Below are 13,693 nucleotides of genomic sequence, written 5' to 3'. Positions count from 1 at the left end.
CACAATAAGCGGTAAGCAAAACAACGTCTCACGCCAGTGGCTAACCTCTCATTGGAACAACGGCGCCACTGGAAAGCGCTAACGGTTACGAGATTACTTGTCATCCACAGTGAACGTGTTAACAGAACAGATTTTGGGATTAGGGTTATTGTAATGATTTACCTATACCTAGTTATAATAGTTCAGAACAATATAGGTATGGCTTGCCTTTCATTTGTCGGTACTTAAGTCCTTGGAGGAAAAGAAACCACTTATGCAGCGCAATGATTATGTGACAGTGGTAAACCTCCGGCCTAACTGGAGGCTTACCTCCCTCCACTACTACTTTGAGCTACTTTGGGTGACGTGATTCAGGAATCAAACTCAGCACTCGCTTACAAAACCTTTATTTCAGCCCGCAATACATACAAATATTAATAACAAACAGCAGGTAGATTACACAGTGTTTGAAACATAAACCCCGAATTTGAAAACCCTTAACATTGTCTTACCTGAACCCGGTACTCTAGTACACGACACTACTACTCCACACAAAACTGACCCCCTGATCACACCGACCTACTTAATAAAGCCATAGCCTTCTGTCAGTAAGCAAAACAAATTAGGCCTATTGTTTAATAAAACAAGTTTTGTTGCAGTATAACTTTATATTATTTAAGAACTGTTATATGTATAAAAATATGTTTTCCTGTATAAGATTTTGTTAGTTATGAAGGGATTTTTTTCATTGTTTATTATTTTATTTGCTGAAGACACTCTTTTTACCATAATAATGTGAAATAAATTATGTTTAGGGACATCCAATGCCCAGTAAAGTGATGGCCAAGAGAATAGCTGCATTTGAGACTTGTCGAGTGCTCCACCAAGCTAAAGAATTGGATGATAATATGCAGCCCATTGGAAAGGTAAGTCAATACACTAACTTAGTGCTTTAGTAATAATCCCCCTCTCCCCATGCCTCTATCATAACATTTCCCAATTTACGTCAGTCCCTACCATTCTTGTATTCTAAGTATCCTTCCCAGTTCAGCTTTTGTTTTCATGACTGAAGGCCTGCACACACTGGAGCGGTGAGAGCGGTGGTGGTATCAGCATGTCTTTTCATCTCCCCCATCCACCATCATCGCCACGGCCGTATCGCTGAGGCATTCATACCGAAGCAATTCCTCACCACAGTGGTGACGGCAGCCACAGTAATTTTTCATCCTCATTTATAAGTGCGCAGTCAACAAGAGTGTGGTGTGTTGTTAGTTATAAATATGTTTACCGTACATCAGACGATGAAGAAGAAATTTTGCCCACATCCAATCTTTCTTCTTTATGTTCTTGAACTCACGGTGATCTAGTTGGTAAAGCACTGAGTGCCAATAAACATTTTCGATCAGGAGCTCAGTTGTCATATTGATTGTTGGAGTCCTGGATACAAATGCCAGGCTCGTCACATCAGCACCGCTGTCCCTGGTGGGTGGTGAAATGGATCATGCTGCATCTCGGCGGTGCAGTGGTACGGGCGGGGGTATACGGCTACCACTCCAGTGTGACAGCCTGCATTTGCTTTCGTTGTACTAAATCACGCCACGAAGATCGCACCACTACTGCTCCGCCATACCGCTCCATTGTGTGTACCCCTTAATACTCCCTAATTTAACCAAATTGCAAATGACAACAAAATGAAAAGTGGTGTTAATTTCCCACAAATTGCACAAACTACGAAAATGATTTTTATTCCGAACTCTTAGTTTATAATTCAGATCAACAAGCTCTGCTTAGGCCTTAAAGGCCCTTAGGTAAAACCCACATTGTTGTTATCTGTGGGAAAACTCTTGGGCCCTAGGTCAAGGTCGACGGCAACATGTGATTGGTGACATTGGGATATGCCCTGCCAACCAGATCAATTCCCCAGGTATACCTTTCTGCCTTAATTTTTTTCCACCAATCACCCAAATACATCTTCTGTTCCAAAATCAATATTCCAAACCATGTTCCGCCCTTAACATTTTCACACTTTGGCCCAAAAAACTTTTTCCAATTACAGATTCATCAGTAACTTTCGGTAAGCGAAATACTGGGAAATTAGAAAATGTTAAAAATTTAAGGTGCATTAATTTGTTAATTAAAGCATAACTTCTCAAAACGAATACAGGGTTAGGATATAATTAGGAGTGATGTTCAGCAACATCTTTTTTATAAGATTTTTATGAGCAATTTCTAACAGAGCACAGTAATGTAAAATACTTCTGAAAACAGCTTCGATAAATATTATTTACATTTTCAGAGTAACGTCATCTACCAGCCTTAGAAGCGTGTTACTATAATTTATAGTAATGGTACAGGACCCATAGGATCGTTAAGGCTCAATATAATCAATCTAGTGTTGCGAGAGACATTCTGAATTGAATAATAATGATCTTAAATTAATTACTGAGCCACAAACCACATCCATATCACAGCCATTTTGATGATCTAATATTAATAATGCATCTATTATTAATTTAATAAGTAAAAGAACAATGAAAACTTCTGCTCGTACCTTAAGGGTACGAGTGTGCTCAAAAGTATAAATTACATATTAAGCTGAAATAAATTTTAGTTTCCTAAGCCCTTAATCCCCCCTTTTCTGAAAAGTTATAACATATTCGTAAATCTCTTAGACTAAGGATAAATTCAAAAATAAACTTAAGGGGTTTTTAATTGATAGCGAATTTTATAGTTTAGAAAGTTTTGAACACTGTAACAAAAAAACTGTATGACTAAGCAAGTAGGGAAGTAGGTGAAATCATGTGAAGTAGTTTTAGGTTGATGACACATTCATGTACACTTGTTGTATGTATTGAATAAAGATTTATTGATTGATTGATTGATTGATTGATAACTTGTCAATTCAGCGATGGAGTCCAGCCTTGACCATTGAAGTCCGTCCACACCCTCTTGAATCCGGAACACGACTCAGATGCCCTCCCCGCGCTTCATATCCCCTCCCCCAAGTTCTCCAGCGATCAGCTGATTGACCGCGAGCGTCACACCCTTACCATGCTAAATTAGTTGCCTAATTGTTTAGCTTCTTCTCTGTAAAATGTTTTCCCATAACATTGTCGTAGTAAATATTTAAATATTTATAACTGTTCACCTCTTCAATCTGATTGCCCTTATACCACCTTTATCATAACCGAATAATTTAATCCCCTTTTCTGAAAACTATTATTCTGAATTCTGACAGATTTACTGTATGTTTCAAACTGCACTGCAACACCACAAGTTTCTAATCATTTGTAACATTGTTGCTGTGGTGGCCAGCAGTACAATGTCGTCTGCATTCATCAATACATTTACTCGTTTGTCACTGAAATTGCAGCCCCCTTTCTTCACCCCTGGTAAATCGTTTTTGAACAATCTGAACAGGAGAGGACTTACTATATAGCCTTGCCTTAAGCCAGTTTTTGTTCCAAACCCTTTTGAAATATCACCCAACCTAACAGCAGCATGTTACAATAGTAACTACTCAAAACATTAAATTATGTGTGTTGAGATGCCAACTAATAAGAGTTTTATTATAAGTGAATGAATGTTTTTGTAACCCTTTGGTAGACTAGACCCACCTTTTTACCTTTAAATTTAATTTTCCAGGAAAGCTTGACAAGTCTAGAAGAAGACGATGACGAAGAGGAAATCATCCCAGTTGACTCTTTAGAACCTCGTCCTGGGACAACCAAGAGGAGGCAGTATTATTACAAAAGAGTAAGCAATTCTCCAAGAGAGTTTGAACCACCAGCATAGAAACATAGGCAACCCAGTAAAGCTCCACAGTCCAATTTATTAGCCCTCAGGATTGATGTTCCTCAAACATAACTAAAATTAAGTAAAAACCATACTTCAATGAATGTGGAACCCTATCAGACATGCTCTAAACCCTAAATCGAAAACAATTAGAAATATATTTAGTCTGTAGGTTTGCTGTGACAGATATATTTAATCTGCAACCCCAAAAACGTTATTGAAAATACTCAAGGTATTTTTTATAAATACAGTAGTTGTTCAAATCGGTAATTTAGAACCCCCTGTAGATTAAATTCCACCTCAAGTAGCAAGTAAAAAAAATCATTAGCAAGTATAAATATTGTACTGGAGATTTCCCTTCACAAAGAAACGTAGTGTAAATATTAAGGTAAATGTCAAAATCATTGTTATTTTTATAAAATTTATTCTTCTAACTCACTAGAAGTGCTCTTACATGAATAACACACCAAAGCAAGCTTAATTTTCTACAATAGAATGAGCTACGGTACACCAAAGGTATTTGTTTTTTTTCGAAGTTAAAATAAAAATTTTATGGTTTGTTCAAGTGTTAAAAAACAATCGTTTAAGGGAGTGTTAAAAATTTAGTGAAACCATACCTAAACACAAAATCTTTATATGAGCATCTTGATCTTGATTGCATGGACAACTTTTAAAAATCTGCTATAAGATTTCTTCTGAACTGTTGAAAATATCTAAGTTTTATTCAAAAACAATAATCATGATGGACCCTGTTTAGGAAAATTAGATATTTCATCACTAGGACGTAACTCTTTTTGACACGAGCTAAAATTTCACTTGAGAAAATGAGCGATAATTGAAAAAAACTCTTTTTGCCCAAGTGATGAACTACATTTTTCGTCATATCGCAACATTATTCACAGATTCAGCCACTTTCAACAACTTTTTTGCATCCACTTTTTCAACAAACTGATTTAGAAAACTAAAATACTTTTCATGCAAATATAACCTCTCAAAATGACTTCCAACTTGTTTTAATTTTGCTAGTGCAAACAAGCAGCTGTTTAGTAAGTGATTCAATCATTTTGTTTATTACAATTGTGTTAGCGTGCATTATACAACTCAAACAATCGACAAGAAAATAAGCTACTACAGATTAAATCAATCGATACATAATTTCTATACAAGGGATTGTTTATAATCAAAGTTTACAACCGAGTTTGCAACAGCTGACTTGTACTCCCTAACTACTACAAAAGTTATACAGCTTTGTGGAACAATACAAGTTGTAAACTGTAAAATTCAACACTACCTTTGACCAAACCACATGCTTGACTCACCGAATAGTTAGGTTAGTTCTTGAATTCTAAAAACGACCTGCACAACTCAACATCACCCCTCGATAAATCCATGTTATGTGGACTGAGTTAATCTTGAATGGTAAAAAATTCGGATTATTCAGAATTTACTGTGTGTCCTTAAGTGTGAATTCAATGTGATAAAAGGAGGGAACAAAATAATAACATGACCTATAGTGTCACAAATTGATACATTAACAGTGTTGCAATAGTTACTTCAGTTAGTTATTATAAAGGGTGATCGGAAAAGACCGGAAGTTAAAAAAAACATCACTCGTTTTGTTTTTGTGTCAATTGTAACTTTAATTACGTTAAATATTTGTAAACTCTTCCCATTCAAGAAATACACTACTTACTTAAAATAGTTGGCTACACTTGTCACATTTCCATTACATATGGAACTGTCAGCCAGGTTAAGTCCACTTTCTTTCATGCGGGTTTCAATCCTTTACAAGTGTTTCATTACTTGTCCCAGCAACTCATGGCACCATTAATTATTGTTGCTACTTCCTCGTTAATCGTCCCTAATTGCATTAGGGTTCTGGAATTTGTAAACCTCCTCAGAATTGTATTAAAGATGGGAATGATACGATGGGGTCGAAGTTGAAAGTGGACCTGAAAAATTCGCCATGGTAGACTTCTCTTCTCACCTATGCATCAAAGGAAAACATACGGTGTTGGACCTTCCCCTTCTTCATGAATTCTCAAATGGCAATCATAGTCGAAAATCGGTGACCTCTCTCTCCCTTCGCAACAATTAAAGTCGCGTCTATACTCGCCATTTAAAAAACCTCTTGTTCCAGTCGGCCACAGTGTACTTAAACATTGATGATTATAAAAATAATGTATTTCCTAAACTATTTGTTTTCTTTTAAAACGCACAATTCAACATTTGTTGTAAAACCCAATTGTTAGAGCTCAGATGACTATATTGGATATTTGATTGCAGATCGCCAGCTCCCTGAGCAACTGTAGGCCTGTGGTAGGTCAGGGAGCGCGCCTCTACCAGCTGCAGATGCTGCTCACATGTCCTCTTCCAGAAGAACAAAACACAAGAGGGCGAAAGCTGCACCCTCCGGAAGATTCTCCTCAAGGCTTTGGGATCCTAACCATGAAGCCAATACCCAAGGTATACTCCCTGTATTGCAGAACAATTTTTTCATGTCATTTGGGGGTTTTCTACATCAATATCGGTTGTTTTAGAACCAAATTTACATCAAATCTATAGTTATAAATAAAATGAAAGTGGAACTCAAATAGTTATGTCTAAAAGCCTGAAAGTGGTCAATTCCTCTTAGGGCAAAATACGTGAGTTCTTCTGAATCAGTGATATTATTATTATACGGTTATTATTAGCTCAATTTATCAGCAATATGACACGACTTTAACCTGAATATCATAATAAGATGGAACCTTGGTAATACGACACATGGAGATTATAGCCTGTGACGTGTAAGCTGGCACTTGGACCTAGCACGTGCAGTGTAGGCGGGGGAGGGTGGAGGTAAGGAAAAGAGCGGACTGCATACAGTTCCGTTGACTCACAGGGTTGACTCATGTAATTGAGCACCTTCAAGTGGGTCGCGAGGACAGTTGACACAACCTGCGTGAGGGCACATTATCGTTGTGAACTAGAGGCTAGTAGCGATGGTTCAAGAGCCAGCTTATGAGGGACTATATAAAATAAGACTTATTATCAAGGTTGACTTCTGATCGAGGTTTGTAACAACATGTGATTAGAGGTAAAGTACATTCAAGGGGGTTTGAAAATGATACTTGTTATTGAGGGTTTTGTTATCAAGGTTCCACTGTAATGTAAAACGTTTACTCTTGAATTAGGGTTACTACAATACCCCGGTATCAAAGATTGTATCTCCAAAGGATTATTTAGTTTGTTCTTTCAAGTTTGCTAATTTGATGTTAGATGAACTATTGTTTAACTAAATGCTTAATACAATAAGGGTTTTCTGTAAAATCTCTTCCTCTTGCCTTACTAAACCGATTTTTACGATTAACGTGTAATTTTAAAGCTTATGATCCATCAGAGGGATAAATGGTAACTGAAGAGGTCATTTCCTTTAAGGCTTCACTTCCCTAGTGTTTGATTTATTTGAAGGATTTGCTTCCAAAGATCCAATTATGCTGACCAACTGTTATCTTGATTGAGGTAGTTAGCCAAAATAACTATTTATGGTTTAGATCAAATAACCAACTAGTTTAATTTATTATAAAGTAGAAGCTTTATCGCCTAATAACTGTCTTAAACAGCACAACCTTTAGAAAGTAAACTGCATTATTCAGGGAATGTTGCTGGAAGTCAACAGTCCCGGAAGATCAAATAATTTATACCTGTGCCGCTAGGTCAAAAACTACAATGTTTGCAGTGTCTGTAGATCAAAAGTCCCAGTAAGTCAAATAATACAGTCCGAGCTAAAAACGTGGTCTATGTTAAAGCAATTGACTTATTGGGAATTTGACCTAATGCAACAGCAGTTTGAATATAACGAAATACGGTAAAATACAAGTTCAGTTTCGCTGAGTCAACAGTGCCGGAAGATCAAAAGCAATAAAAGTGAACATCGATTCAGTGTAAAGTAGACCTCCTGCAACGCTTACTACACCAACAAAACTCGCTTTTAGTTACTTCGTGTTTTGTCATAATTAGAATAGAGCTAAAATTATCATATTTGGTACATAGCTTATCTATTAATGCTTCTTGCCAACTGTTTGGTCAACACTGTTAATAGGTATAGCCTTTCGTCAAAATTTGTGGCATAAAATACCCGCAAGGACGATCTGAAAATTTCTGGTTATTATATACGTTTGTAAAAGGAGATCCATTTAATTGTAGAACTATTTTATGAGTTATAATGTAGTCTACATATAAACTGTGTAAATGTATTACGCCTCGGAAGGGTTGAAACCTGTCCAAACTATCATATATATTATTAAAACGTAAATGGGGTTTTTTCACGATTCTGAATCAACCAGACGATGGATTTTCATTAGCTTTGTGTTGAAAGAAAGACAATTTTGAGAACTAGGGAATTTCAAAGCTATAATTTAAAATTAGTGTCCCAGTTTTTTATAAATTAAGTTTTAGTTTTTAAAAAGTCTAGCAGCCGATGCTAACCTTCTCCAATAAGTCAATGCTTCTAGCTAGCTTTTAGTACAATATAATTTGCTTAACATAACAGCTGTAACATTCAGCATTTGGAAGAAAATTCAAATACATACTTATGGTTGGCTTATTTATACTATGTGTAATGCTGACCATTGATATATTTAATTCTTCGGTACGAGGATGGCAGATTAATTAAATATGCATAGTAAAATACAGTAGTAGGATGTTCAAATTATTTTTTATCATCGATTTGTTTTAGTCCAATATAATTTGTTTTAACTAACAGCTGGTTGAATGTGCTATGTATACTTATAAAAGGCAAAGCCCTCACTGACACACTCACTCTCACTCACTCATCATCACTAATTCTCCCACTTCCCATTTACCTAGGAGGCTGAAATTCGATACACCGATTCTTTGAGCATTAAATAGGAAAACTGAGTAATTTTTATTATGATAGGGCATTCGAGCTTCGCCCCAGTGGCTCTGGAGTTTCCCATGTTAACCTTATGATTTTTCATATTTAAAAGGAATTAATGAATCTTAACAACTGTGTCAATTAAACAATTTATGACAACAGCTAATTTGCAACCAAAAGCTGAGTGAGCGTTTCAAACGAACTTCAACCTGGAGGCAAGTTAACCCCAAGGCAAGTGAGCTCAGCGAACTTAAACGGGGCAAAGCCAGCGGGTACAGTTAGTTATTCTATAGAATTATTAGGTTTTTAGCGAATTTCGCATATAGGGAATAAGCTATTACCGTAGTACTCATGGCAACACCTGGACCCGGGACCGATGTAATTTTTCGTTTTGAGACCCTAGAGGCCAAAAACACCATCCGTTCAAATTCATATATATTTAAGTGTATAAGACATTTTGGGGACTTGACTTTTTCGGGTATCAAGAATTTATACGAAAATACACTATTGCAATATTTTGAGGACTTGAATTTCTGTGTGTGTATAAGACATTCTGGGCACTTGACTTTTTCGGGTCTCGAGAATTTAGTACTTTTCGAGGACCTGTGCAAATTATTCCATTCCAAATGCAGCGCGTTATCGATCTTCACCCTTGTGTGGGCCTCCCATTCACTGACGGAATGTCTCGTGGCGTATGACGACCGGATATAAAGTCTTACACTCACTTATCTCGTTATTTTTTCAGCATATTCGTTGACCCGTCTGCAGGTCTTATGTTGACGGGCTGTCAGAGCGTCTGTTGCAATAGTTGGAATTCCTTATTTATGTTTGCTGCTGATTACGGTGAAGTATTGTTAGAAATTCCACCTAATCTTTAAAGTTACCCATTAAATTCATAGAAATAATAATATTTAACTGTTTGACGAGTACCGCCCTATTGTATTCAAAATACTAAACGGCCCAACCCAATATTTAATACAAGCCAAAGGTGTCTTATAGATTCCGAGTAAATTATTATAAACTATCAAATGGAGCATGTAAAGTGCATTATAAATAATCAACAAACACTAACATAATTGACTATTGATTCAGTTACTGATTCGGGAATTACAATTGCTGATGATAACTGAATGCTCTGACCTGAAGCAGTGTTCTTCTTTACTTCTTTACCAATAAAACACATGGGATACAGCCTTTCTTCACTGAACACGTAATGCGTGATTTTCTATAAAGTCTTGGAAAAATAAAAGGAAAAATAGATAGAATACAGGTGTACTGTATGTGGTTTACACACAAATATTCATCAAACTGTGTGATAGTTTGTTATAGCAATAAACAATTTGAGAGTATCGTATTGTTTAAGTCGATGGAAAATCTCTGTTGATCCTGTTTTACAAGCAAACCAAAAAGATACAGTAGTCACCACTCTATGCGACATATTCTAACCAGAAAATTTGTAATCGTATGATTCTATAAGCATTGGTAGGATTAGGATACTATTGGTAGGATACTACACAAACATTATTTCAAGGGTAATAACGGTCACAATTTCCGCTGACTTTAAAAGTCAACTAAACTATTATACTAATGGACACACAACTAAATGGAACAACTAATGGAAATTCTCACGATGTACATTCGTTCGATATAAGCATTGAGTATACACGTCAGTACATACGTGTATACCCAATGATATAAGCAACGGTTCTTGAAATTTATTGCTTATTGTTTTTTAGAGTTGTTTTCGGACTTACTCACATTCGTAAAGGTTTTCCACGTTTGTCATTGATAATGTAGCCATGTTGCTTTGAAATGGCGACCATACAAATGTATGCATTTTAAGCCAAGTATGAATGGAGATGAGTGTGGGATGAGTGGAGCGATCTTGTTGTCCTGTTTGTGACTAAGGCCGACAAAATCCTTAGACACAGCTGTTTAAGTTTGGTATCAAATTAAAGGTTTTATTCATAAAAATACATTGCCGCAAACCCAAACTCAAACGATGATGATAATAACGTTAATGATGTCGCTAAAACGTATCGTTTGAAATTTAACAGCTGAAAATAAGTGAAATAGAAAAGGTTTTGGTTAAATCCATCAAATTGTAATTGGACACTAGTAAATACTAGTGCACTTGTTGCTACCTCCCCCCTTCGGTTTCATGTATTCCTCTCAATCAGTTCAAACCTAGGAGGATTAAACATTAATGTTACCTTATTAATGTTAAATCCTCCTTACCTTATTAATGTTAAATCCTCCTAGATTCAAACCTGAAACACCCAGATCGAAACTCGCCTGTTGTTATTTTACCATCTCCTTTTTTTTAATATATTTTTCAAAAAAGAAAGATTATATTAATTTACTTTGGATTTTAAAAATGTTACCATTTTATTTTGTTAAAGATTTATCGTGATACGTAAATATTGTGGTGTAGTAAAGTATATTATATTGTAGTTAAGTGTTAAATTTTGAAATTTTAGGGTGAATCGAGATGAATCTTTTTTTATAAACAAAAACACCTTAATAAAATAAAACTGTTAATATCCCGTTTATATCCCGGACAGGACCATTTATTTGTAAAGAAAAAAAAGAAAAAAGGAAAAGGGTTTCCCCTTTCTACTACTTTTATATATTTAAATATTGTATTTAAATATATTTACTCCTTGCAATACTCTTTAATGAATTCTTTACAAATGTTGGTTGCCCCTAGGTTGGAAGAACTCTAGAAAATAAAAATATCAGACAGAGCTTTTGGCAGTGGAAGCTTGATGTTATAAAAAATATGTGTGGGCCCTGCAAAATATAAATATTCCCCAAAGGTCCTTAGGGGACGCCCTTGGTACTGTTATGGTTCTTCCAAAAATGTAATACCTTTAATGAGAGCAATTTACCAGTCTTAATTCTACACTGAATTTACTTGCTCACTACTACACTAGTGTTTAGTGTTGCACTTAAAAGGTGAATCTTTTGTAGTGGCTTATGATTTACTGAATTACCTTTTTGTTTACCAATTAGATACTATTGCATATACTGAATTACCAAGGTTATTGAGAACTAAAAAGTGAGTAACAATTTGATTTATTAAGCAGTATTTAAGATTTACAATGATTTCGGTTTGACAATTTCTGATTGTGTGATGTAATATAAAATATGACCGTGAGTGATACAATCAGACTGAAGTGTTTTGTTTGAGAACGTTGAATGGATTTATCAAAGGGGAATATTTGGCGCGGTTTCACACCGATCTCGAAGGTGTCAACGGAGGAGTGGTTTTTAATTTAATTTGAGATGACCAGTGCCAAGCAAGTCCTGTTCGTTGGCCAACGATGTAAATATGAAGGTCGATTCTCGAAGGTCAACTGATTAAACAGTATTGCGTTTAATCGTAATAATATTTACTGGAACGTCGCTTATTGTTTTATGGCTAATTTGGCACTTTGGCGGTTCATCTATATGCAAACTGGCACAGCCTCCGATAACACTTCCGGATTCAGCCGAACCAGCTACCTAATCCCTCCTTTGATATTAATTGATTCCCCCAAATTTAAATACTGATTGTGACAATCTTTGACGAATTGTACCTTTAATAATGACTCTGTGCAAAATTCAAATACTGTATAAAAATATTACAAAGCAACTCTGAATTACCCTATAAAAACATTTTCATCTATTTATTCTTAATGCTATTGTATTACCACAGTCTAATAAATAAAGAGGATTGTTACAATATGAATGGATATGAAAATCAGCGAACTGGGATCGAACCGGGGAACATGTGCTTATTCTACATGAATTAACAAAACAAGACAGGAAAATTTACAAAGTATGCGACTCACTGAAATTTAAATATATAACAAATAAATAACACAAATTACGTACAGTTTGGACGTCCACAAATATAACACAAACAAAGGGACCAGGATGAGGAAATGTAACTAGTCGGTATTCTACAAGACGCGAGCAATTGAAACTCGTGTGAACGTTTGAGAAATTTTCAAATGGCGGACCGCGTCACCCCGCCTCACCTACCATCAGCTGTTGGGCCGCTGACCTACTAGAGCCAATGCACTCACCACAACAATGCCACTCACCGTAACAATGGACTACTACGAGCCCAGCTGTTCTCCGCTTCTGACATCACGCTCTGCTGATTATCACATGGTGGTACATCATAGTGTCTTTTTTGTGCGCGAAACGCCGTTGCGTGGTGTTAAGGTGTGGTGAATACTGGCCCTTTGTCACAAGAGTCCATTTCAAAAATTGTTGTTACCATTGTTTAAATTGTTGTTGCCTTATTGTTGATTGTAAATTGTAATTGTGTTTATGTGTATCGTCGTGGTCCACCGGCTAGACCAAAAATGCTCCGAGGTAGTACGATAGGTTGGACTGTCCTAGGCCGATCACGGATCATTTTTTTCTGCTAGGGGGCATTTTGTACCGATTTTGTTGCAAAAGGCAACAAATCAATACAAGTTAACGCGAAGAACAGTCAGCTGTTTTGAACAATAGATCAGTATAGACCAGAATGCACCACGCACTAAAGGAGTAGAGGGGATAAGGTCTAGTCGGATGGTCATTTGGTTCCAGCAGTATCAGTTCCTCTCCAAATCTCAACGTAACTAGTTCGGTAAAACTTTCGCTTGTGCAAATTAAATTCATCTCGCGGCGTTTGGTCGGGCAATCTCAAATTTCCTTAAAGTCGTTCAGCCTATATCCCTAAGGGATATAATTGCCTCGCGATCGGAAATTAGAATTTGTGTTGTTGTCAAAAAGTGCAAAAGTTCGTTACCGGCCAAACGCGGTCCGCCATTTGAAAATTTCTCAAACGTTCACACGAGTTTCAATTGATCGCATCTTGTAGAATACCGACTAGTTACATTTCCTCATCCTGATCCCTTTGTTTGTGTTATATTTGTGGACGTCCAAACTGTAAGTAATTTGTGTTATTTATTTGTTATATATTTAAATTTCAGTGAGTCGCATACTTTGTAAATTTTCCTGTCTTGTTTAGTTAATTCATGTAGAATAAGCACATGTTCC

The 13,693-nt window shown here is 36.2% G+C and overlaps 1 protein-coding gene across 1 annotated transcript in view; it reads left to right on the top strand.

The window, feature by feature from the left end:
* LOC128997735 (endoribonuclease Dcr-1) overlaps positions 1 to 13,693 on the top strand; it is a 109,952-nt gene that overhangs the window by 50,050 nt on the left and 46,209 nt on the right. Inside the window, 3 exon segments of the mRNA XM_054423384.1 lie at positions 795 to 905; positions 3,625 to 3,735; positions 6,061 to 6,240. Coding sequence (XP_054279359.1) covers positions 795 to 905; positions 3,625 to 3,735; positions 6,061 to 6,240 — 402 coding nt within the window.

This window comes from Macrosteles quadrilineatus, unplaced genomic scaffold (genome assembly GCF_028750875.1).
Source record: "Macrosteles quadrilineatus isolate MER2022 unplaced genomic scaffold, UCM_ALF_1.0 Scaffold_7__1_contigs__length_78375512, whole genome shotgun sequence".
In the NCBI taxonomy this organism is placed as follows: Eukaryota; Metazoa; Arthropoda; class Insecta; order Hemiptera; family Cicadellidae; genus Macrosteles; species Macrosteles quadrilineatus.
This window is presented reverse-complemented; position numbering and strand designations above follow the sequence as displayed.